The sequence below is a fragment of the Ostrinia nubilalis genome, chromosome 6 (assembly GCF_963855985.1).
Source record: "Ostrinia nubilalis chromosome 6, ilOstNubi1.1, whole genome shotgun sequence".
NCBI classification, from domain to species: domain Eukaryota; kingdom Metazoa; phylum Arthropoda; class Insecta; order Lepidoptera; family Crambidae; genus Ostrinia; species Ostrinia nubilalis.
This window is the reverse complement of record NC_087093.1, coordinates 5,486,284-5,511,804: the sequence shown is the minus strand read 5'-3', so window position 1 is coordinate 5,511,804 and position 25,521 is coordinate 5,486,284. Positions and strand designations below refer to the sequence as shown.

The following is a 25,521-nucleotide window of genomic DNA, read 5'->3' as shown; positions in this document are numbered from 1 at the left end:
GGTCACGCGAGTTTTCGAGTCACAAAATCACAATAGCTAAGAAGCGTTCTTCAACGGTGGTCGACGTCATAGAGTAACTTGTATATGTCGACGTGCACTACTCGTCGGCTTCCGCATCGGTCGACGGGAGGGGGGCGGCGGGGACTTGCGAGGTGGAGGGGGCGGGTGAGACGGGCGGGGGGGCGGCGGAGGTGGAGGGCGCGGGGCGCGGGTAGTCGTTGAAGATGTGTATGTGCGTGACGCGGCGTCAGTCGGCCTCGTGCTCGTGCAGCTGGGCCAGCAGTAGCGCGCGCCGCGATTCCAGCTCGGCGTCGCTCCACGCGCTCGATCCCGATCTGCGACACCACACAGCTCAAGATAATGCCTAGCGTATAGTCTTGTAGAATCTAATAATAATCCGCCTGAATGGTGCCGTCCAAACTTATTGCGTGCGATTATCATCTATGCGAAAGTAACTGTCAGGCTGTTGGATTTTTGCTATATTATTATATTCATAAACTAAAATTATTATGGCACACATTTTTTTTATCAAAATCCAACCCAGCTAGCTAGCCGTAACACAATCTCAAAGGATGAAACAGGAGGAATGAAAGTTATTGTTCCGGGAGCTTTTCGACCAGTGCTTTGCTATCGGAAAGTTCCCGAAACCCTGGAAGGAGGGGCAGCTGTGCCTATTGCGCAAGGAGGGTCGCCCAACCGGTCCCTTTCTGCATACAGGCCTGCTGCATACATGCGTAATTTTCATGTAGCCCTGTTGGTAGCGGCCTGCGTCCAGCGTCTTCCTGAAAGGATTTGTGTATGTGTGGCTTGCAATTTGGCGTGTAAAATGAAGTCATTTTCGTGCTACCCCAACATCAGTACCGAGGGAAAGCCTTCCTTCTTTCTACCCTTCCTACTGTGGCGGGTGTACTCGCACTATACTATCGTGTACGCTACTGTGTGTGTACTCGCCTCTCTTTCTTGTCCTTGCGGTCCTTCTTGCGCTTGGGCCGGTGCTCCGCGGGCTCGGGGCTGCTGGGCGGCTGCGCTTGGACTTCTTGTGGCGCGGCGGCTCCGACACTAGTGCCGCACTATACTATCGTGTACGCTACTGTGTGTACTCGCCTCTCCTTCTTGTCCTTGCGGTCCTCCTTGCGCTTGGGCCGGTGCTCCGCGGGCTCGGGGCTGCTGGGCGGCTGCGCTTGGACTTCTTGTGGCGCGGCGGCTCCGACACTAGTGCCGCACTATACTATCGTGTACGCTACTGTGTGTGTACTCGCCTCTCCTTCTTGTCCTTGCGGTCCTTCTTGCGCTTGGGCCGGTGCTCCGCGGGCTCGGGGCTGCTGGGCGCGCTGCGCTTGGACTTCTTGTGGCGCGGCGGCTCGTCGTCCGAGATGCCGCCCTCTTCTAGGCTCGGGGATTTCTGCTGATAAAAAATAACGTTAATCTACAGCAGGGTTTCCCAATTTTTTTTGCCAAGGAACCCTAATTGATTATACTTTTCCTAGCGGAACCCCCGTACTACTCCGCCCGCACGCCCTGCCCCTCCCTTGTGCGTAAACAAGTCGGTGCGCGCGAACAACATCGGTCACGAAACGTGGGATAATATTTTTTACGGAACCCTTGCGGCCTTTCCACGGAACCCCAGGGTTCCGCGGACCACCTTTCGGGAACAGCTGATCTACAGGGTGTGGTTTTGTAAAACAACGCCCATCTCAGGGATGGTAGTATACACGACAATGATGCCAAAAAAAATTTAAAGAAAATCATGGAAAAAACCATGAAATCAGAAAAATGGTATTACTCTTCTTCTTCTTATTCGTTACGCTCTTGGCAGAGCGGTCGTGGTCACGTTGAGGCGTTGTTCACATTGATTGTAGAGGCGCATACAACACTGTACTACAACACTGCTGCTTTCACTTGGTATTATTACGCGGGCGAACGCGTCACAAAAAACCGGCGTGAAGCAGCGCTTGCGCTGTGTTTCGCCGAGTGAGTGAGGATACCGGAGGCCCAATTGGGGGGGAATGGGATTTAAAAGGTTGGCAGCGCACTTGTGACTTCACTGATGTTGCGGGTGTACATGGGCGACGGCAATTGCTTACCATCAGGTGATCCGTCTGCTCGTTTGCCTCCTATCACATAAAAAAAAAAAAAAAAAAAGAACTATCGGTCAGTCCCCTCGCTCTCTCGGGAAGGCGGCCGCATGTGATCGGTGGTGTAGCGGGGTTGGGCGGTAACAAGCGCCGTCTCGAAAGTTTTAGGAGAAGTTTGAACAAGGAAGGTCACTGTCTGACTCACTCATTACGAAATCTCAGAAATCAAATTTTGCATGAGGGTGGGTTCCTTTAAGAACGTAGGTGCTCACTAAAACGGGATTTTCCAAAATTCAAGTAAAACAGGGTCCACGCGTACGAAGTCGCGAAGTACATAATATACAGGCTGTATCGGAGAGGACGACTTTCCACACTTGGTTTTATTGTCAGGCTAACGTTTCAATACTGTTAAAAATGTTATGAATTCTGAAAATGGAAAAGAGAAGATTTATTGTTGAGCATGAATCATTATAGTCCAGTAGAATTAGCTTTTAAATCGGAAATAATTCCTACAAAAGATTTTATTGTTTTAATGGCTTCTTTGGTTGCCCATTAAGACTCTCCTAAGTTTTCGACTTCGACGGAGTTGTGCTTAAGTGGTGGGGGCCCCCGAAAGAGGCATTTTTTCGGTTTTCCGGTTATACCGCGTAAAGGACTTACCCTATCAAAAAGTGGTCTTCATGACGGTTGAAGGGCACTTAATCCTGCATTGAATAAGACCAAATTTATATGTTTTGGACAAACCGTTCTCGCGCTAAAGTTCGGCAAAGTAGAAAATATACGTATAATTAATGACCCTCTCCACGTCCAATGGTTTGTTACCCACAGGCTTCCAAGTCTTGAAAAGGGCCACCTCAACCAGTGTAACCCTATCAAGGCTTACGAGCTTGATGCGCCTATCCTTGTTCGTCCCAGACGTTCCTTAACTGCGGTTGCTGCACCTCTTCCTGGCACTCACCTGAACGACTCTGTGTTACCTACTGTGGCTGCCCCTCTTCCTTGTATCCTCCTGCATGACTACGTTACCTAGCCGTATGCCTGGTCTAAGGTTCGACGCCAAAAATCAACAACAACAAGTTCATATTAAAACGCTGAAGAGTTTTTTGTTTGTTTGTTTGAACGCGCTAATCTTAAGAATTACTAGTTTGATTGAAATCATTATTTTTGTGTTGAATAGCTCATACATTGAGGAAGGCTATAGGATATATACAATCACTCTACGACTAATAGAGGCGAAGCAGTAAAGAAAAATGTTGCAAGCACGGGAAATAGTATTTAAACTATTTTCACTCGTACGAAGTTGATTTTGTGGCGTCGAACCTTGGACCAGGCATATGGCTAAGCAATTAAATCGTACAGGAGGGTACAAGGAAGAGGGGCAGCCACATTAGGTAACACAGAGTCGTTCAGGAGAGTGCCAGGAAGAGATGCAGCAACCGCAGTTAAGGAACGGCTGGGACGAACAAGGATAAGCGAATCAAACTCGTGAGCCTTGTTAGGGTTACACTGGTTAAGGCGACCCTTTACAAGGCTTGGAAGCATGTGGGTAACAAGCCATTGGACGTGGAGAGGGTCATTAATTATACGTATATTTTCTACTTTGCCGAACTTTAGCGCGAGAACGGTTTGTCCAAAACATATGAATTTGGTCTTATTCAATGCAGGATAAGGTGCCCTTTAACCGTCATGAAGACCACTTTTCGATAGGGTAAGTCCTTTACGCGGTATAACCGGAAAACCGAAAAAACGCCCCTTTCGGGGGCCCCCACCACTTAAGCACAACTCCGTCGAAGTCGAAAACTTAGGAGAGTCTTAATGGGCAACCAATGAAGCCATTAAAGCAAAAAAATCTTTTGTAGGAATTATTTCCGATTTAATCAATTTTTGTGTTTAATTCTACTGGCCTATAATATTCTTCACAAATTTAAAAATGAATTTCATAGAGTAGTTATCGGAACGGGCTAGTGCCTCCTTTGTTTGAACTTGACTTGACTGCAAGGTAATAAGGCACAATTTCGCGCAAAGTTCTGCCATTGGCTCGTGCTTCCTATACTTGCACGTCTCATCCAACGACGCAGACGTATGACAACGCGAACTAACGCTAACTCGACCCCTAACCCCTCGACAGATGATGCTGACCCGCACGACGCAATCGCGACCTTTAACATCAAGAAAATAAGGGACAATATTGCGTATAGTTACCGGCACGGGCTCGTGCTTCCTATGCTTGCGTTTGGGCTTCTTGTGCTTACGTCCTTCTTCTGAAGACACGGATCCACGGGACGGCGCGGGCGACGGCGAGCGCGCCGCCGGCTGCGGTGACGCGGGCGAACGCGATCGCGACCTTGACTGTAAGGGAATAAGGCATAGTTTTGGATGAACTACAACAGGGTTGCATGATTTAAATCAATATCCGAAAATGGAATTAATGCAACACTGGGAGTGCATATTAATCAACTATAATGTTCGAAAACAATGTTGATTTAGGTGTTCAAGTGTGAAATAGCCGTTTTGTATGAAAAATTGGTAAAAAAATATTTATCCATAGATTTTCTTTTTGCGAAAAAAATAAAATAAAATTGATAATTGTATTAAGATATTCATGTTTTTGTAATGGAAACGGACACCACTTAAGACGAGCTGTTTTTGACGAAAGTTTTTTCTTGTTTCAGTAAATTTAAGACATACCATCTTATACAATTTACTTTTTTTGGCTTGTTCCCAGTACTATACCTCAGTTGTACCTAAATAAACATGTTTTCCGCATGAAAAACTAAGGTAATGATTGCAAAATGTAATAAAAATCAAATAAATCAAAAAAATCACGATTTTTTCAAAAAATCTGATGTTTTTGATTAAAATAAAAAAAAAACATGATTTTTTTCCACCCTGAACTTCAACAGATTGAACAGCTCGTAAAAAGTGTAAATTTTATCATAATTTGAGTGGAGTATTTGACATGTAAGTATTATGGAAAATACACAATTCAGATACAGTTAAAATTATGTATTTACCTGAGAGGCGGAGTGCGAGCGCTTCTTCTTTTTGGAACGCTTCGCCTTGCGAGGCTTGGGGTGGTGGTAGTGCATGCAGCTGTCTTCTTGCTCGTGTTGGTAATCCTGGAAAACCAGTGGCGTATATTTTGCATCATTAAAAAGTTTATTACAACACAAAGATCTTTAGGGCATTAGATATGGCAGTAATAACCTCTAAGGCCTCAGCCTCGAACTTAGCGGGCAGCGGGGCGGGAGCGGCGGCGGCGCGGCAGCGGCAGGATCTTATGCGTGAAATCAAATAGACCGGTTCTCGAAAACAGCGGCGCGGCAGCGGCGCCGGAGCGGGCAACGAGCGGGCAGCGGCGAGGGAGCGGGTAACGAGCGGGCAGCGCACTCCTTCTTTTGCCCACAATAAATCGAGCGTTAGGAATAAATTTGAATCGAAATAAAATTGTCGCCGTTGTTCAGACATTTCGTTTGCGAATAAAAACAAATATCTCGACAATACAAACCCCGAACACAACACTTCGCCGCTAAAGCGCCGCGCGAGCTGCCCGCTGGTTTCGAGAACGGGTCTGCGTTGCCCGCCCCGCTCCCGCGCCGCCGCCGCCGCCGCCCCGCTGCCCGCTAAGTTCGAGGCTGAGGCCTAAAGGCCTCCGCTAAAATTCGCGCGGGCGGGCGCACGCGGTTCAATATCGAAGATTAGTATGAGCAGCGCACACATGTGCTAGTTTTAGCGGAAGCCCTTAAATCAATGAGTAAAAATCGGGCTTGTTTTTAAGGTACACATGACCCGGCAAGCAATATAAATAGGATAGGTCGTATAACTTCGCTGCTGTCATCATTGCTGTCGCGAGCAATGTGTTCTGTTTTTGGGCATATTGCTGCGACACTGGCCCCGCCCCCTTTTCACATCTTCCTTTAGTTTCTGTAATCTGTGGTAAAAAAACTCAGTAAAACTCATTTATTTCTGTAAGTAGGCTTTAAAATAGCACTTTTATACGTCCCAGTATTAACCCTACCACTGCTTCAGGACAATAAATGGGCCAGTGCTGAGAAGAAGCAGCGCAAGAAACTCAGACACTATTGTCAGCCTCTTTTTCAAAGGTTTACAGGTTTTCAAAATACATAGTTATAAATATTTATGCGAGCTAGGCAGTTACGCATCCCAAACATTTTTATCTTTTAAATAATCACCGACTTTATAGTAGCCCTTTTTCATTAAGGTACTTTTAATATGTGCTTTGAATTTATGAATGAATGGGTAGTTCTACAACAGTTTGTGGTAATTTAATAAATAATTTAATACATTTCCCCATAAATGAATTCCCAATCTTATGCAGTCTAAAATTTGGAACGGCAAGTTTATTTTTGTTTCTTGTATTAAAGCAGTGGCGGATTTACAAATTTGCCGCTAGTAGGCCATTCAATTTTTGCCGCCCCTACTGACTTGAAATTCTGGTTTAATCCCGTTATTAGTATGATTGTGAACTTAATGATATTTCTGTCAGTTACTAGATTATTATTGCAACCCGCTATGTACTGAAGAGTTTAATGTTGACCTAAAAACAGCAATATGTACTAATCCTAAGGTGGGCAAAGGCATGACTTAAAAATACCTACACTATACAGTGTGAGTCACGTTAAAGTGTACATAATTATGAAAATAGATGAAACTAGACCTATTTTTATCGACAAAAAAGAGGATTTTGGAGAAATTTATCAAATAACCAAAAAAACACGAATTTAAAAGCAGTTTTTTTTAAAAGGTATCATTTTTTATTATTTGTTTGCCTTTTTTGTTGGTATTTTTTTAGTATCGCCTGTTATTTAGCATTATTACTGTTTTTATTTTATTAGGATATACCGCTTAGTTTAAAAGTTATTACGTTTTCTTTACAATAAGTAATTGGAAGAAAAAAAATTCTATAAAAAATTTAAAAAAAATCTCAATAAATTTTTGACCTCTATTTTGTCGATAAAAATAGGTCTAGTTTCATCTATTTTCATTGTACATTTTAACGTGACTCACACTGTATATATGAACACAGACAAAATAATGTGTGGTCAGTAAACATTGTTTTTGGTAAATATTTTTTATTGGACATAACAGTTTAAAAACAATACAAACAATTTCTATTAAAATATAACATGTTAACAATCCAGTTAATGGTGACAGACAATGAGATCAAATAAGTTTTACATTATTTTCTTGCGAGATTTTAAATTTGCAAAATCATTAATTATATCGACGTATGAAATCTTTTTCATAAGTTCTGACTCTATGCACAAAAGAGATAAAGCATTAAGCTTTTCTTGACTTAAAGTAGATCGTAGATAGTTTTTAACCCGTTTTAAGCAAGAAAAGCTTCTCATCTGAACAATTTGTCTGTGTTCACAGAGCCATGCGAAGTGTTATATCCAGTATAAGTAATTAGTTAAGAACTACTTAAAGGTAAACAGAAAGTCCAAGGCTTGGTAATACAGGGTAGCCCAGAAGAAAATTAACTTTTGAAAATTCAAGGAAACGAAAACTGTACCTACATTTTTATAGAACTTTAACTATTGCAATTTAAAGAAAATTTAATGCAATTTATTTTTAAATTTACCTTTATTAAATTACATCGCCCAGGAGATTTCCTTGACGCTTACAACATTCGATCAACATGTACATCAAAATCTTGGAATGCGTTCGTCAGAATTACCTCGAAACCTATTTTCAATTTTTTTTTGCCGAATGCTCAGCTTCAGTTGCTGCATGGTTGTTGGATTATAAAAGTATTCTCTATTATCTATAAAGTATATTTTGTATTAATGTAACACCACAAAAAATAATTTTCTGGAGTGAGGTCAGTGCTTCCTGGTGGCCAGGAGATGTCACCCCTGCCTGAAATTATTTTTTTGTGGGAACATGTCTCTTACCATCTAAATGCTCTCAGTTCAAGTGTGACACGTAGCCCCATCTTGATGAAACCAAGTGCTCCGGTCATAACCTTGCGAATCTTGCAGCTTTGAAATCAAAAAGCTTTTCAGCCTACCAGTATAGCGCTCTCAAAAATTAATCATCCTTTCAATGCAACAAACCAATTAAGCAGTGGTGAAATCTCACTGCCTCTAAGAAGCGCTAATCTCAATCCAGCAGACTTCTTTTTGTGGAGTTACCTTATGAGCAGAGTATACTCTAATAATCCAAAAACTCTGCAGCATTCATCCATCCTGAATTCATTTTGAGGTAAGGGCTCCTGCACACGACGCCGCCACCGCGCCGCCGCTGCGCCATCGCCGCGCCGCTACACTGTTCATACGCACTGAGTAAAACCGCCGCCGCGCTGCCGCGCTGCCACCGCGCCACCACCGCGCCATCAAAGCATAATTACGCGCGCGGCGCCGCGGCGGCGTGGCGGCTGCGCGGCAGCGGTGTTCACGCGGCGCGTATAAACAGTGCAAAGGCGCAGCGACGGCGCGGCGGCGGCGCGGTAGCGGCGTCGTGTGCAGGAACGCTTACGGAAGTTTTCCAAAATGTTGATGTATGTTGACCGAATGTTGTAAACGTCAAGGGAATCACATGTACGATAAAACTTATGAAAGTTAGTAAATTTTAAAATAAATTGCACTAAATTTCCTTTAAATTGCAATAGCTTAAGTTCTACAAAAATGTACAGTTTTCGTTTCCTTGAATTTTCAAAAGTGAATTTTCTTCTGGGCCACCCTGTAAAACAATATACACGAAGTTGTGGAGAGATGGTGCTCGTGCTAGGCTCCGAAGATCCTGTGTTACGAGTTTTTTATTTTATTTTTATTGAAACGCTATTGGAATATTTTAAAATTCATGATCACATTAGTACCTAAGTATATATTACAGTGCGTTTATTAATCGTTTATTTATATATGGATTGTGTAGGTATACGTATAATTTTTTTTTCCTGTAAAAAAAAATTAGCTAAATTTGCCGCCCCTCTAAATCTGCCGCCCTAGGCACTGGCCTACTTGGCCTATTGGTAAATCCGCCACTGTATTAAAGTTATGCAAATCGCTCTTTTTCGTGAATTGCTCTATATTTTTGCGAATGCAATACCTTGATGGGTATGAAATACCTTGTATATCCTAACGCGGTCTTCCTCACTCGGCACGGCAGCGAATTCCGGCGCCGAGAGGTCTAGCTTCTCTTTGGCCTCGCTCCACGGTAATGTGTAGTCTATGTTCGCGTCCGTTAGAGCCCATTTGAACGCACTTTCGATTTTCTTCTGCATTTTGGATTCTTCTTTCATCTTCTCTTTGTTCCTTGTCTCGGCCTGTTGGGTTTTAGATTAATAATAACGATATCAGTATACTCATTATTTCATAAAACCAAATAAGCAAGTATAATTATTCTGACGCTGTTTTACCTATCATATAACTATTTGTTACCCGTTTCCTTCATGTTAGAGAACTACGAACCGTCGATAAAGCTAAATCTTTCTACAGCCTTAAATTAACTCCAGATCCACATTTGTAGGGCTAGGATCCGCGCCGTAATATACAAATATACTCTTATCGACGTCAAAATGTATGGGCAAAATCGATAAAATAGAATAGAAAACTTTTTATTTGCAAGAAAAGTATACAAGCAGGTAAGACATAGATTAAAACAGAGAGAAATAAACAAGTGGACATTTAACTGCTTGTGCCCCTCTGACAGCTCAGCGTACATCAAGACCGCCAGGGCTTGTCTTGAAACTGATTTTCAGCGGGGGCCATAAAATGGTGTGATAACAGCTTATCGCGGCGCGCATACTAGGCCTACAGAAAAACAGAAACCGCAATATGTGATATGTGTAAAAGTGGCTTTATTTACCTTCTCAAGCAGCGAATTGTAGGTCAGCTTGACGTTGCCGGCGTCTAGTGAGGCCGACTTGCTATCTTCACACACGACGGTAGCAAACTCCTCGAACGTGGTGTCGGGACGCACTTCAAACGCCTTCTCTTTGAGGATCTCCTTAATAACCTTCTTTTCGTCGTGGAAACGAGCCTTGAGGTTCTCCACGTAGAACTTGAACAAGTCTAGAGGCGTTGACCCGCTTTGACCTGAAAAGTTTAGTTTACGTTAGTATTGGACAGTTGTGTGATGTTATGATGTGGGATGTCATTACAAAAAATATATTTACGACAGATCACCTTCGCAATAATAAATATATTGACGAAATGTTTCACATAATTGTCACTTATTTTAAATTTTTTTTCGAAGCTTTTAAAATGATGATAGACAAAAGTCATATTTCCAATATTGAATCAACACAATATGTATGCAACAAACGTACATTTGATTACACGTTGAATGACTTAAACCGATTCATTCCACTGCAGGGCGAGTGTAGTAGTAAAAAAGTAGTAGATTGTGATATTTTATTTAACGAATTAAGAAAGATTCTAAAATTTTATCGTCAATTACACCAGCCAGATATCATAAATATCAATTGTTTGTTTTAATAAAATCAATATTATCTTACCAAGCATAGCTGAAAATCGCATATCAGCCGATATTACTGGGTATAGTTCGACCCATAAAGACATTGACGTCAGTTTCCCTTCTTCATGTAGACCCTCAAGCAGTGCCTGAAATCAATATTATTATGTTAAATAGGAAAAACTTTAGTCTTCAAAATACAATTTAAAAAGCACACCACTAGCTACATTATCCTTACCAAGGATCTGTAATTTTAATAACAAGTTTGTAAACTATTACACAACACAATACATCGTAATGTTTAATTCAAACACACTGGCATGAAAGAAAGGAAACAAATGAAAAAATAATAAATCTCATTTATGGTTCTCATAATTCGTTTTTTTTTCATGCCAGTTTGTTTATAACCATCTCTACAAATAAAAATTACCTATATGTTAAATATTTTTTAAACTTACTAAGAAGTTATCCCGATTTTTTCTCTGCTGCCTTTTATTCCTCTTTTTAATTTGTTCCCTGTCTTGGATGTACTCAGCTTCTAAGTTTCTAATGTGTTGCTCGAAAACTAAAAGAAAAACGAAAACTAAATGTAGACCTATGATGATGTTGATTAGCATAGTCCCTTTAACACTCCATTTAAACCCAGCATGAGTGAGAGAGGCAGATATATCAAAAACTAGCTACACAGGGTATACATAACTAAAAGTATTAATTAGAATAGCAAAATATTAATGCTTTAGTCAATATTATGTTACCAATCAGAGCATCTTCCTTGTCCATTCCCAGCAAACTGACGTCATTCTTGAAAGATGAATTTTCTAGAAGCAAGACTTGAGCTTCACTCCAAGTGCTGCTGTATGATATTTCATTCATATTCTCCAAGACCTATAAATAATTAAATATTAAAATACAGGATATATGTAAAGAACAGGTAGATAAAATAATTGGCTGAAAAATGAAATAAATAACAGATTATTTATTTTTGGATCTATTTTTGCTTGTTATTTGAATCCTTTGGAAAACTATCACTAATACTTACTTGTGCTAACATTTTCATGTTACGTTTTTTAAGTGCTTTTGCTTCCTCCTTTTCCCTTTTTGCGATAGTGAATATGCTGTCTTCAAATATGTCTCTCCTGTCCGAATCAGGCACACAACGCCAGATCTATAAAATGTAGGATAAACTTGTTAGAACATGTTATTTCATTCATAAAGTAAACATATAAATTCTTGGATAAGGTTCCAGTTTGAACAAAAATATACAAACCTCAAGATTACTAAACATTTCTTCGCATTTGTAGTATTTTGTAAGCGATGTTACCCTGTCACAAGTCAGCAAGAACTCCTCAAGATTCTCGCGATTCTTCTTTGTTTTTAACCTGTTTGGAACAAAAAATAGATGTGAATTTTTTTGATTTACAAAAAAATATATTCAATACACAATGTCAATATCAAGATTTTCTGTCGTAAGTTGCATAGATAAATGGATAGATTTTATTTATTTTATTAATATTGAAGCCACGATAGCCGAACGGTGAAGAGGTCGGACTGGTCGACTCGTGATCCGGGGAACGCGGGTTCGGTCACTGCCGTCGCTCGACTATTGTGGTGAGCCCACTTGTGATACTAGCATAAAATATTTAGCTTAGTACGAGGGGCTAACGGGACTATTAGTAATTTGTGAAATAACAAATTACTAATAATCTTAAAAAAATATTGTGAATAATATTACTCACCTCTGTTCTTCCCTCTCATCCTTTAACTTTTGTGTTTTGTAAGCATTAAATGCTTGTTTCTTCTCATTGAGTTTCTTGAACGCACCATAGCGAGGATCCTTTGAGATTATTTTGACGCATTGCTCCCATGTCGCGTTTGATGGCACATTCTAGAAAGAGAACAAAATCAATTAAATATCTGAGAAGCAGCTTATCATGTGATGAAATTTTATGAAAAATAACCAAAAGGTAGAAAAGAACACTGAGAATCAAATACAAAAGGTATAATATAGAGTTATTGAAAAAAAAAATTGTTGTAGGAATTTGGGTGTGAAAAATATCAGTTTTTTTATTTATATTCCTAGGTATATGGTAAGGATTAGGTACCCTGTCCCGCAATAACTCCTTAAATGCTTCGATAGCTTCTTTTTTATCCTTGTACTGGAATTCGGGTGCTTGATCATTGCTGTCTGCGCCACCGGCCATCGGTGGAGCTACTATCTCTTCAGGCATTACTGTAAAAACATAATACCTATTTAAGATTTGACAAAATATTTAATAGATAAATCAGAAAAAAAAGAAAGAATAATATTAGCAAACAAAACCACCCACAAGGTGGACCGACGACATCATAAAGGTAGTAGGAAGGCGCTGGATACAGGCCACTACCACCTGGCCATTGTGGAAATCATAAGAAGAGGCCTATGTTCAGCAGTGGACGTCTTATGGCTGAAATAGTGACTGAAGTGATGAAATATTTCTACAACTAGTCCCAATATTTCACAAATATAATAATGCATTGACTTACTTTCTTCTGGAATCGGTATGTTGTTTGCAAGTGAAGGGTCGATCGAAGCAAGTGTCTTGGCCATTGCTTCATCCAGAGCCGATATGCCAGAGCTGGAGACAGTTGGTGAGCCAGGCAAGGGCACCTCTGCTGGAGTCACCTCCGCAAGAAGTGCAGCCCTGAATGTTAAGTTCATTTAATAATAATAATAATAATATAAGCCTTTATTACTGGATTACAAGGTATTTTTACAACATTAACATTTCATTTTACAATTTAGTTGCACTCATCTCCAGTTTGTCCTTGGACATAGGCCTCCTCCAATGATCTCCATGCTTCTCTGTTTCTAGCCATTTGTGGCCATAATGGCCCTGCTAATTCGCGGATATCGTCCTCCCATCTTTTCGCTTGTCTGCCTCTGCTTCTTTTTCCTTCACGGGGATACCATTCCGTTACGGCTCTTGTCCATTTCTCTTTCTTTTCCCTCATTAGGTGTCCCGTCCACTTCCATTTCAACTTTCTAATTGTTGCAACAACACTTCTGAATTTGGTTTTTGATTTTATTGTGTTTAGGTTTATCTTGTGTTTAAGTTTCACTCCTAATACACTTCTCTCCATACTATTTTGGCATACTTTTAACTTTTTAAGTTGTTGCTTAGTTAGTGACCAGGTTTGGCAAGCATATGTGAGGCAGGGTAGTATACAGGCATCAAATATTTTCCTTTTGTGGAACATCTTTAGGTTCCCGTTTTTCATTACCTCTGCTAGTGACCAGTATCTCTTCCATGTGTTTGTTATTCGTCTATCTATTTCTTTGCCCATGCATTCTTTGTTGGAAATTAGATGTCCCAAATAGATGTATTCATCTTCATACTCAATTTCTACTTTGTTTACGTGTATTTTCACTTTAGTTGAGTTAGTCATCACTCTTGTCTTTGAGGTGTTCATAAGAAGACCCACTTTGGCACTTACATCACATAATTCTTGTAGCATCTTTTCCAATTGTTGTGGGCAATCTGAGAACACCACAATATCGTCTGCGAAACGTAGGTGTGATAGTAATTCTCCGTTTATGTTAATTCCGCTTTTCTCCCAGTCAAGTTCTCTGATGATCATTTCAAGTACAGCAGAAAAGAGTTTAGGCGAGATCGGATCTCCTTGTCTGACACCTCGAGTTATAGGGAACTCTGGTCCAGTGTTTTCGAGCTGTATTTCTGCTGTACTTTTTGAGTATACTTCTTGTATTAATTTTATGTATTTTTTGTGAACACCTTGTGTCTCCAGTGCTGACCATATTGCTTTGTGTTCTATAGAATCGAATGCCTTGCTGTAGTCAATGAATCCGATATAGTATGATTTATTATATTCTTGAAGTTTCTGTAAGACTTGTTTTACTACATGTATGTGATCTACTGTTGAGAAATCTCTTCGGAATCCTGCCTGCTCTTTAGGTTGGTTTTCATCAAGAGTGTTCGATATTCTGGCTAATATTATTTTTGAGAAGACTTTGTATATATTGGACATTAAGCTTATGGGTCTATAATTCCCTACATCCCCCCTATTCCCTTTTTTATATAGAAGTATAATCGTTGACTTTGTCCAGTTTGTAGGTATGGTCTCGCTAACTATTATTTCATTAAATAACTTTGTCAGGACTGGAGCTGTTTCGGTGATAGTAGCTTTCAGAATCTCGTTTGTGATATTATCAGGTCCAGGAGATTTTCCATCTTTTTGGGTTAGAATTGCTTTTTCTGTTTCCGATAAGAGGATAGGTGGTATCGATTCATCGTTAAAGTTGTTACAATTTAAGTTTTTTGGTTGGTATTCGTTGTTGCAGTCCATGCCTGTGTAAAGTGTTTTGTAGAACTCTGTTGCAATGTCGAGAATTGCCTTCCTGTTCCCTGTGCATATTCCCTGTTTGTTCTTTAGATTTGGCATCCATTCTGTTTTGTCTGACAGCTTCTTATAAGCCTTCTTTATTCCTCTTGTTTTTTCAATATGATATTTGATGACATCGTTTCTTCTTACTTTGTTGTCCTTCTTTATATTTTCATTGATTTTCTTGCTTATTTCCGTGATTTGTTTTGTATTAGATTTTTTATCCTTCAGTAGTTCTTTCCGTTGTTGGAGTAAATCTTGGGTGTGTGTAGATATCCTTTTTTCTTTTGGCATTGATTTGGTTCTACCGATTTCGTTTTTTAAGGTAGTTATGAATTTATTGTAGATTTCTTCTATATTCTTACTGTTGGATTTATCCATCTCGTTTTCCAGTGCGTTTTTGAAATTTATCGTGAAGGTTTCCAGATTTTTATTGGTGATGTATGATTCAGGTCTCTTACTATAGGTTTTTCTTGTTTTCTTTACTGGGTTTCCTTCCAATATTGCACGAACCATTCTATGGTCTGTATTGAAGTTCAGGTTATTTATTACAGTACTTAACATCCTTTATCCTATCTTTTTTATTTGTCATTATATAGTCTATTTCATTCGTGTATCTTCCACAAGGTGAGATCCAGGTCCATTTCCTTGAATTTCTTTTTTTGAAAAAACTGTTCATGACGGACAGTTTATTTTCAGTCGCAAAGTTTACCAGTGATTGACCATTTTTACTTCTATGTCCATAGCCAAATCTTCCAATGATCTTCTCTTCTCCTGTTTTGGATGTACCTACTTTTCCATTAAAGTCACCCATAACTATAAGATTGGAATGTGCCTGCGTTATGGTGGATTGTAGATTACTGTAGAATGATTCAATCTTGTGCATGTCCTCGTTCTTTACTGGTTCTGTTGGTGCGTATGCCTGGATGATTGACCATGGTTCCTTTTTGTTTCCAGTGGGTAGTCTTACATTTAGCATTGATATTCTTTCTGAAATCCCTATGAACTCTTCGATCTCCGCTAGAAGTCTCCTTTTCACTAGAAATCCAGTTCCATATAGGCCTGCCGTTTCACCTTTATAGTATAGTATGTATTCTTTATTTCTCTCTTCTATGCCTTCTCCTTCTCTTCTCATTTCGCTGATACCTACTATGTCCCATTTTAGGTAATTAAGGGCCAATTCCAGCTCTTGTAGGTTCTCCTCTGTCCTCAGAGTTCTTGTATTTAGCGTACAGATATGTGTGACATTGTTGTTGTTCCTTGTAGCGTTATGTGTTTTGTTCTGTTTGTGTGATGAGGCCTTTGAAATCGTTGGAGGGTGGTACCCCTCTCCCAAGACGGCTGGTCACCGAGGGAGATGTAAGTTCATTTAGTATGTAATATTTCTTTGCAATAATTAAACATCATTTAAGGCAATAACATTGCTTGTTTAGTTAATTGGCATTAGAATATACCTAGAATTATACATATGTATAACTAGCTTTCCGCCCGCGGCTTCGCCCGCGTGGAATTTTGTCTGTCACAGAAAAACTTTATCGCGCGCGTCCCTGTTTCAAAAACCGGGATAAAAACTATCCTATGTTCTTTCCCGGGACTCAAACTATCTCTATGCCAAATTTCATCAAAATCGGTTGCGAGGTTTAAGCGGGAAAGCGTAACAGACAGACAGACAGACAGACAGACAGACAGACAGACAGACAGAGTTACTTTCGCATTTATAATATTAGTTGGGATTAGAATAAACCCAAGGTGGTTTGAGCAGTTAGGTATATTTATTTCAACTTTTCAAGTTATGCTTACATGATGTCAGTAAGGCTGAGTTGTACCATCTTACTTTAACTTTGACAAACGTCAAAAATCTGTCAACTTCCATACAAAAAGCACCGGTTATTGTTATGGTGGTGCAAAGGAAAAGAAGAAGTAATTTAGCAAAACACTATAATGAATACATTTTAAGCAGTCAATTAAAGAAACTGTAGTATGTTTTCTTTGATTTCATAAATAAAATCTAACAATTTCAAGGTAAGCTAGTAATGTTGGTATTTCATTTGTATGGTATTGTTTGAAGCAAATAGAATAGATAGATAGAAACTTCCTGCTCCGTACAACCAAACTGTGGAATGGACTGTCATCTGCGGTGTATCTGGACGGATACGACCTGCAAGCTTTCAAGAAGAGAGCGTATCTTCACCTTAAAGGCCGGCAACGCACCTGTAACGCCCCTGGGTCTGCAGGTGTCTATGGGCGACGGTAATTACTTACCATCAGGTGATCCGTCTGCTCGTTTGCCTCCTATCACATAAAAATAATAAAAAATGTTATACTTACTGGGCAGCCTCTTCAGCAGCTATTTTATCCTTGATTTCTTGGAGCTCCTTAGGCACAACCCAGCTGGACTCCTTAGTCTCAATGTTGTGATAATAAACTCTGCCAGCATCTGTTGTGTATTCTTTCCACACACATGAAGATAAAAGCCTCTGAAAAATGGAAATTATTGACTTAATGAGTACTTGTTTGACAACCATTTATTAATGCACTATAAATAAATAAAGAGAAGTATTAGTAAAACAATTTCTTAAATGCTATCTACCATAATCATCTTTTGTCAAATAAAAAAAAAAATTGAATGATTTTTTTCTTACTTCAGCCGGAGTCTTCATGTCGTCTGGCTTCTCCCAGAGACTTTGCTTGGTGACAGAGTTGTAGTAGTATGTCCTACCATCAGGAGCCTTGTGCTCAGACCAGGGACTGCTTTGATTGGCCATTGGAGCCACATCTGGTGCAGGAGCAGTTAAATCCTGAAACAGGACAATTTTATTAAACTAGAATTATTATATGGAATGATTAGATTTATGTACTTAAATTGATAGACTGTGGATCCATTAAAGGTACTAAGTTTTCAAATACAAATTAATTTTATTGGTATGTAGGCTCTCTTCCTGGCATTGCTAAAACAAATAGAATTTACTCTATCACCACTTTAGGACAATGGATCAGCTGGTGCCAAAAAAAGTAAGATTTTATAATTATTGTACTTACTGTCTTGAATGACGGGAAACCTGGTGGTGGCATAGAGAAAGGCGGGATCATGGGCGGGAAGCCCATCGGCGGCGGCATGGCTGTCATGTTGGGCGGCAGTCCCGGGACAGGCGGCATCGCCACAGCCTGAGGCATCGCTTGTAACCCGGCCAGCATCGGCGGAGGGAGCAGAGGCGCCGTGCCGATGAGACCAGGCGAGCTGGTCCCTGTCGCGGGCGTATCCTGGAACATCAACAGTTATAGGATTCCTACTAATAGTATTCGATTGAGTACATCTTTTAATTAATTTATTAATGACAAAATTGAACATATTATGGCCCTCGTAAATTATGTGAAATGCTGAATAATAACGGACAATATGGAGTATGTAAACTAGCGTAAAAGAAATACAACTTACCATAGCTTTTTTCAGTCAACTTCGTAAGTGTTTATTTGTAAGATAATTTAGAATTATCAACGAAAGAAACAACTCAAAAAAAGCAACGCGGACACACAAAAAAAAACTGTAATGCTTAGAATGACACTTAATGACAGATGACGGCAAAGATGACGGCTCTGACAGATTTCACAGATTACGCCTGACATTGACTTGTAAATCTATGGACTAGTCCATACTCTAGTCTGTGGACAATCAAATCTACAAAACAAACGTGTTCGATTAAAACTAAAGCTTAAACATAAAATAGCTATTCTTACATCGAGGTATCGATTTTTAGAGCACTGAGCCCCGATTACGGTAATTTTTAACGTGAACAATCCAGACACGCTTCTCGATTCTGCGATACGATTGGTCGTTCAACAGCGTACGTCAGCTGTTTTGACCAATCGTATCGCAGAATCAGAAACGCGTCTGGATTGTAGACGTTAAATGTTACCGTAATCGGGGCTCTGAACTGTAGCCTACGCGCGGTAATTATGTAAACCCGCCTCTGGATAGCAAAGTTTTTAATAGAGCGCCTCCACAATATTTATAGCTCTTTGCCATTGACCATTGACAATTATTTTTGTGCCATTAACTATAGATTATTTTGTCATGTCAAAAATCAATCAAATGTCAAGCAGTTGAAGTTTCTAGGTTATGTTTTCTTTTCCATCCATTTTCGGAAAACCTCAAGTAAATTTAAACTGATTTAGATTTATTTTAATTATGGCTTTGGTGCTGATAACTGCACTCAAAAGACTTAGTATTATAGCAGTACCGTCTCGAGTCTATTCATCTGCTGTAACTAAAACTACCGCAACAGTTTTAAATAATTCTTTGGATGTAACCAAGAAAGAATGGATGTTTCCTCCTGTTTACACAAAGCCCCGCGAAGTTTGGGTTGAGAATATAGATACAGTTGAAGAGAAGAAGTTGGGTTTGTTTGAACTCCACCCCTCAGTGTTTGCCACAGTTCCACGAATCGATATAATTCACCTTAACGTTATTTGGCAAAGAAAGTACAGATGGGTTTCCTGGGCGCATACAAAGACTCGTGCTGAGGTGCGTGGTGGAGGAAAGAAGCCGTGGCCTCAAAAAGGTCAAGGCAGAGCTCGACATGGATCCATCAGATCGCCTCTGTTCCGCGGGGGTGGAATCGCTCATGGACCTCGCTCCGCTACAACGCATTTCTACATGTTACCGTTCTATCAAAGAATCTACGGACTGACTTCAACATTATCAGCAAAATTGGCGCAAGATGATTTACACATCATCAAGGATTTAGATTTACCATCTGATGAACCTGATTATTTGAAGGATTTGATTGAAAATAGGAATTGGGGCCCATCAGTACTAATAGTTGACGAGTAAGTATTGTTTTCTTTTCAAATGAAAATTCTCTATTGACATTAATTATTGCTAAGAACATGCAATTATTGTGCTGCCACCATTTACTATCCACAATTACACATACAGTTTCTATGTTTACCATTTTTATGATATAAAATTTATTTATTAATCTGTATTATTTGTTTTCAGTACTGATATAGTACCTCGTAACATAACAGTGGCCACAGATGCATTGCCCCATGTGAACATAATGCCTGTGTATGGGCTCAATGTATACTCCATGCTAAAACATGATACACTCATTCTCACAATGGCAGCAGCAGAAAAAATTGAAGAGAGGATTCTACACAACCTCAACTCAATTGCTAAAGAGCAACAAGCACCATTTAAGTTAGATCAAGTGTAAAAACTTATTTGCAATATAAATAATTTGTAACATTAGTGTAAATAAAAAAATAAATGATATTTGAGTGATTTTATTTTATACAGAAACCAAGCACCTGCATTAATTATTGTCGAATTGATAGCACATTATTAGCTTGAAACTGCATTTTGTTCATTTCTTCAATGAACTTTTTTTGTCAAGATTTTGACTTTCAGGAACCTGGAAATTGAAAACTTTGAATTAAAAAGAGTTTATAAAGATTTATGATAAAAATCCAAGATAGTGTCTTTCATAATAGTAAAACTAGAAGCTGAAGAAGCTAATCACTGTTTTGCCCCCAACCCAAAACAGTAATTAGTTATTTGCATTCTAAACACTTAATAACAATAACACAATTTTTGATTTAAAAATAACTTACTTTACTAACTACAGGTTTAGGTACATTTCCAGCCATTTTTTGTCTGACATTCCATCTCAAATCGGACCAATTATTTTCACCGGGCACATTGGGCTTATACTTGGCCCACAATGATGTGTAATGGTGATACAGTGACACTGGATCACACTTCTTTATGGCTTGCTGCTGAGGAACTTTGATTACTGTAAAAGAAAATTATGAATGACGCTAGGATCTTATTATTATGAAAATTTTGTAAATATCACAGGTATTGAACATGAATATTTTTGTAATATTGTGTCTAGTAACTTAGTAGTAGTTCTTACAATTACTATTAGACGAAGGAATCTTTTCTTTTGAGATAACATCTTGTTTCTTTTCCACCACTCTTACACATGAACATGATCTTTTATAGTGTTCAGCGGTGTTCGTTTCTGGTTTCCGGTGACCTATGCTCGGCGCAGAATGGACATTACGAGAACCTAAGGGTTTTCTTCTTTGACAATCTCTGTTACAACTGACTGGGGCACTTTGAGGGCATTTCGATCTTATCCTTGATGAAAAAGTGCTAGCACTGTGCAATCTCTCAGGTCCTGAAGGTTCTGGTGTTTGATTCTGTCCACTCGCTTTTAGATTTTTCTGCTCCAAATCATACTTGATAAGTTTTTTTAGATCTGTAAACAAACAAAACTCAAGTTTGCATTATTACACTCATGATGAGTGAACGTGGATTCATAACGAAATTGTTGATAATTTTGTACATTTTGATTCATTCTTAAGCAATAAAATAAGATGATAACAGTCTTTTGTACCAGTTATGAAATATTTGAGGACCTCTCCACTAATGTTTTGAATTCCCATGTTATTTAGGTACCGCAATATTTCTCTAGCATTTAACTCTGCTGTTACATCATAGTACTCAATTTCCATCTTGAAATTTCGTCCAGTTTATTAATTTGGTTGCAGATTTCTGATAAAACTTAAAAAAACTAACGATTACGAAAGTAACTGAATTCACTCGTTTGACATTTGTTTGACACTTGACCAACCACAGACCATGAAGCTAAAGATAAAAATGGAGGGCAGAGTTGGAACAAAAACTTGAGTCAAATACCTACTTATATCTATCTCGCTCTCTGCGGCCCTACCTCTCTTTTTAGTGTGAACTGTAGTATTGCTATCTTCTGATTTAAATCTTCTTGTAAATTCTTCGAAATAGCCAATTCACTAACCAAATCAGAAGTTAAACAAATAAATAATTAATATTTGAAACTAAGATTACCTAGTTAAATAAAAAATCACAAAATTGTCGGCCATTTAGGCTTAATGTGTTGGCGAATCAGGGAATTACAATCCCAATTCCTGGGTAATCGGTACCATGTGGCAACATCGGCCCAATCCGGCCCATCATGGCGGTTGTTTACTATTTTGTTTATTAAGCAGTTAATTTCGTTTGAGATTGTTTACAGGAAATAATCATTGTTTTATCACAAGAATTGGTGCAAAATTTTGTAGTGCGTGGTTGCGGTAGTACGTGGTGTCCTGGAAGTGACATAGATTCCACGCGTAAGTGTTTATTTCGTGATTTCCGACATTGGATCATTGTAAACATTTTTCACATTTTTTACAGTAATTTCTTCCTAAAACGTTTTACCAGTAATTACATTTATCATTTTTAATGATACCTATGTCAAGAAATAAAGATTTTACATTGGTTTCATTGAATTTGAGCAATTTTATATTTTTTGTTTATTTAGAAAGAGCGAGTCTGCCCACAGAGAGCGAGATAGTGATACTTAGTTTGTGCTTCAAGTAGGTATTCGGAGTGTGGCCTCCATTTTTATCTGTAGCTTCATGCCACAGACTAAACATTGACATTGACAATGACATTTACTATTTTAACGAAACCTAAGCCCCCCTAGACAAAACGCACTTTTTGATCGAATCGAAATTCGAATCCGTCAAAACTCCATACAAAAAAGGGGCTTTTCGACCACTTTTCGACTGGTTTGCGATTATAATTTGCACTTTGTCTAGACCCACAGCACAGCAGCAGTGGTTAGGCAGGGTTATTCATTAACTATTCAGAAATAGTTACTAACTATATTTACCGTTTATGTTTTATTATTATATTTAATTAATTTATGTAATATTAATGTGATCAGTGATCACAAATTATTATAGAGCATACTTGATTATTAGCTATAGATATGTTACGTTCATAGAAATTACGATTTTAATCCGTGCCCATTCCGTGCCGAGCTATTCCAAATTGCACACATTGACAAATGTAACTGATAAGTGAAACAAAAGATACGAAATAGCACGCAAATGAAAGAGATAGCTATAGTCGGCTGAACCATATAAGAACCTAGTAAGTGCAGCGGAGCAAATTTTACAGGAGAGCGAAAAAACGCATTTTCATTTGCCCTGCTAAGATGCTTAAAGATTTGGATAACTTCCGATGTTTATATTAAAGATTAGTTACTAAAGTATACTTTATGGAATAAAAGAATATATTTAGTTGAAAATTGCAAGTTTTATGCTCTTTACTAACACTAAAAATTATTTTTTTGACAAAAGGGCCTCGTAAAAATCAAAATCGAATATGAATCAGTACTCATGTAGTCCCCAGATTTTGATATGGTTACCGAGTGTCAGCCAACAGAACTCGAAATAATATTAAAATGACAGTAGCATTTTACCTCTAGTAAGTCACATTGACCATTTTGAAACCTAGTAAGTACATGCACTTACTAGGTTTTAAATGGTCATTGTAACTTGCTAGGTTTTGATAATGGTTTTTGCAGATTTGAATTGGACTTACTAGGTTTTTAGCAACGCGTTTCTCCGGTGTTAAGTGTAATAGAGCGATTTCTGTCTTCACATCCTGTGGAGACCTTAATTCTAAGGTGATTTATGACAAAAAACGAAAATCTGCAAAAGTGTCCCTTACTAGGTTCTTAAATGGTTCAGCCGTAGTTTTAACGATTCTGCACTAATTGATTGATTGAATTGATTGATTGTTTGCATAAATAATTAAAAATATAAATACTAAATAATTTTGCATAATCACATGTGGTAAGAGATCCCTTGTATTTTGTTTACTTTAAGAGTCATAATTGGTACACTTTCGAAACACACACGATGGCATTTTTTATTTATTTTGGTAAGAACACAGGAACTTACGGTGTGGTACGCACGCGATTGCGCACGACGCAGGCCACACGAAGACTAAACACAAGACGTCCCAATTGGGACGTATTTGAGTATTCACAGCGCGAGCGTTTATAACATATCTGCTTTTGTTTTTATATAATATCTGTTAGCGACGTCGACCAAGGAAATACGCTAACTTTTCATATTCATATTCATATTCATATTCATTTATTTGCTCACTAAGTGTAGGTACATAAGGTCTTATAACTAAATACAGTGCTTAAAACTTAGTAACCTAGTTTAGGTATTGCAAATTTTTTGGAGAGCTGCATGCATGCTATATAATTATTTATTTTGTAGGTAGGTAAGTATAATATTATATTTTAAGTATTTATTTACAGTCCAGAGCGCCATTAAAAGTTATTCAGTTTACGTTAGTGTATTAGTTTTATCACAAAATCAGTCCTGTATTATTATTTTATTTATTATTTAAATATTCATCTAATTTATAGTAACATTTATTTATTAAGTATTGTTTCAACTTTTTATTGAATATTGTGTACTTTTGTTCATTTTTTATTTCTTGTGGTAGTTTATTAAATAACTTGATGGCCATGTAATATGGGCTGGTATTTAACATTTTTATTCTGGAGTATGGGAGGCATAGCTTTTCTTTGTGTCGAGTATTAACGTTATGTGTGTCTTGCATTTTTTTGAATAAATGTGTATTTCTATAAACAAATGAGCATAGGTCATGGATATATATTGCTGTTAGGGTCATTATTTTGTATTTTATGAAATAAGGTTTGCAACTCTGTGTGTTATCTATTTGGGCTATGATTCTTATACACTTTTTCTGCAATAGAAATAAGTCATTGGCATTAACGCTGTTGCCCCATAGCATTATTCCATATTTAAGCCAGGAGTATGCATAAGCGTAATACGCTGTTAGTGCTGTTTCTGTGTTTGTGCTGTGTTTTATTTCAAATAGGGCGTATGTAAATTTTGATATTTTGGTTCTTATTTGATCTATGTGCGTTTTCCAGTTAATGTTTGTGTCTATGTGTAGTCCTAATAAATTAAAAGTTTCTACTGATTCTAATTGTACATTTTTTCCAAGTGTTATATTGATGTCTAAAGGGGCTTTTGTATATGGTCGGAATTGTATTACTTTTGTTTTTTTAAGATTAATTTCTAAGTTATGTAGTTCCAGCCAATGTGTAATATTTTCTAATGTGTTACTTATAAGGATGTCGGGGCTCGAGTTTTGTTCGCACTTAATTAAGATTGATACGTCATCTGCAAAAAGTATAGGTAATAATATTTCTTTGTTTAGTATTTTTGGAAGATCGTTAATGTATATTAAAAAGAGGACACAGCCTAGTACACTCCCTTGAGGAATGGAACAGGTCATGTGTCTCTCTTCGGATGTTATTGTTTCTATCTCGTTAGTTGTAGTGTTGTGGAAATCAATTTGGACTATTTGTTTTCTGTTTGACAAGTATGATCTAAACCAGTTAAAAGCTGTACCTCGTATACCTGAACCATATAATTTTGACAATAGGATGTTATGTGAAACTTTATCATATGCTTTGGTCATATCTAATAATATGCCCAAGGCATATTTTTTATCATTTAGATGTTGCAGGGCAGCTTGGATGTATTTATATACAGCCAAGGTAGTTGATCTAGTTTTTCGGAATCCATTCTGGCAATCATCTAGAATTTTAAACTTTTCTAAAAATGTGTACAGTCTATTACACATGGCCTTCTCAATTACTTTTGAAAATGATGGTAGGATTGCTATTGGTCTATAATTTTTAGGGTTGCTTTTGTCATCTTTTTTATGAACCGGTTTGACTATTGATATCTTTAA

The 25,521-nt window shown here is 38.3% G+C and overlaps 2 protein-coding genes and 1 long non-coding RNA gene across 4 annotated transcripts; 1 reads left to right on the top strand and 2 right to left on the bottom strand.

Moving 5' to 3' along the window:
* Positions 1-1,225: 1,225 nt before the first annotated feature.
* LOC135072451 (pre-mRNA-processing factor 40 homolog A-like) lies at positions 1,226-18,436 on the bottom strand. Of its 2 annotated transcripts, none has more exons than XM_063966356.1 (17): positions 18,331-18,436; positions 17,934-18,155; positions 17,537-17,692; positions 17,223-17,371; positions 13,038-13,195; positions 12,617-12,744; positions 12,251-12,399; positions 11,782-11,893; positions 11,554-11,679; positions 11,270-11,399; positions 10,973-11,079; positions 10,558-10,663; positions 9,906-10,135; positions 9,166-9,363; positions 5,090-5,194; positions 4,278-4,424; positions 1,226-1,405 (listed from the first exon to the last, which is right to left on the bottom strand). In XM_063966356.1, the coding sequence occupies exons 1-17, from the start codon at positions 18,331-18,333 to the stop codon at positions 1,241-1,243; spliced, it is 2,391 nt and encodes a 796-aa protein (XP_063822426.1). In that variant the 5' UTR covers positions 18,334-18,436; the 3' UTR covers positions 1,226-1,240. The 2 variants fall into 2 exon arrangements, with proteins under 2 accessions (XP_063822426.1, XP_063822427.1); XM_063966357.1 differs by having other exon boundaries at positions 1,226-1,402.
* Positions 18,437-18,989: 553 nt separating this feature from the next.
* Positions 18,990-20,155, top strand: LOC135072900 (large ribosomal subunit protein uL4m). The gene is made up of 2 exons (XM_063966925.1): positions 18,990-19,721; positions 19,894-20,155. Exons 1-2 carry the CDS (start codon positions 19,081-19,083, stop codon positions 20,108-20,110), a joined length of 858 nt encoding a protein of 285 aa, XP_063822995.1. The 5' UTR covers positions 18,990-19,080; the 3' UTR covers positions 20,111-20,155.
* A 9-nt stretch (positions 20,156-20,164) lies between these two features.
* On the bottom strand, positions 20,165-21,512 carry LOC135072899 (uncharacterized). Its single transcript, XR_010257512.1, has 4 exons — positions 21,299-21,512; positions 20,813-21,160; positions 20,508-20,689; positions 20,165-20,308 (listed from the first exon to the last, which is right to left on the bottom strand). It is a non-coding gene; the product is annotated as an uncharacterized LOC135072899 (long non-coding RNA).
* Between the last annotated feature and the right edge of the window lie 4,009 nt (positions 21,513-25,521).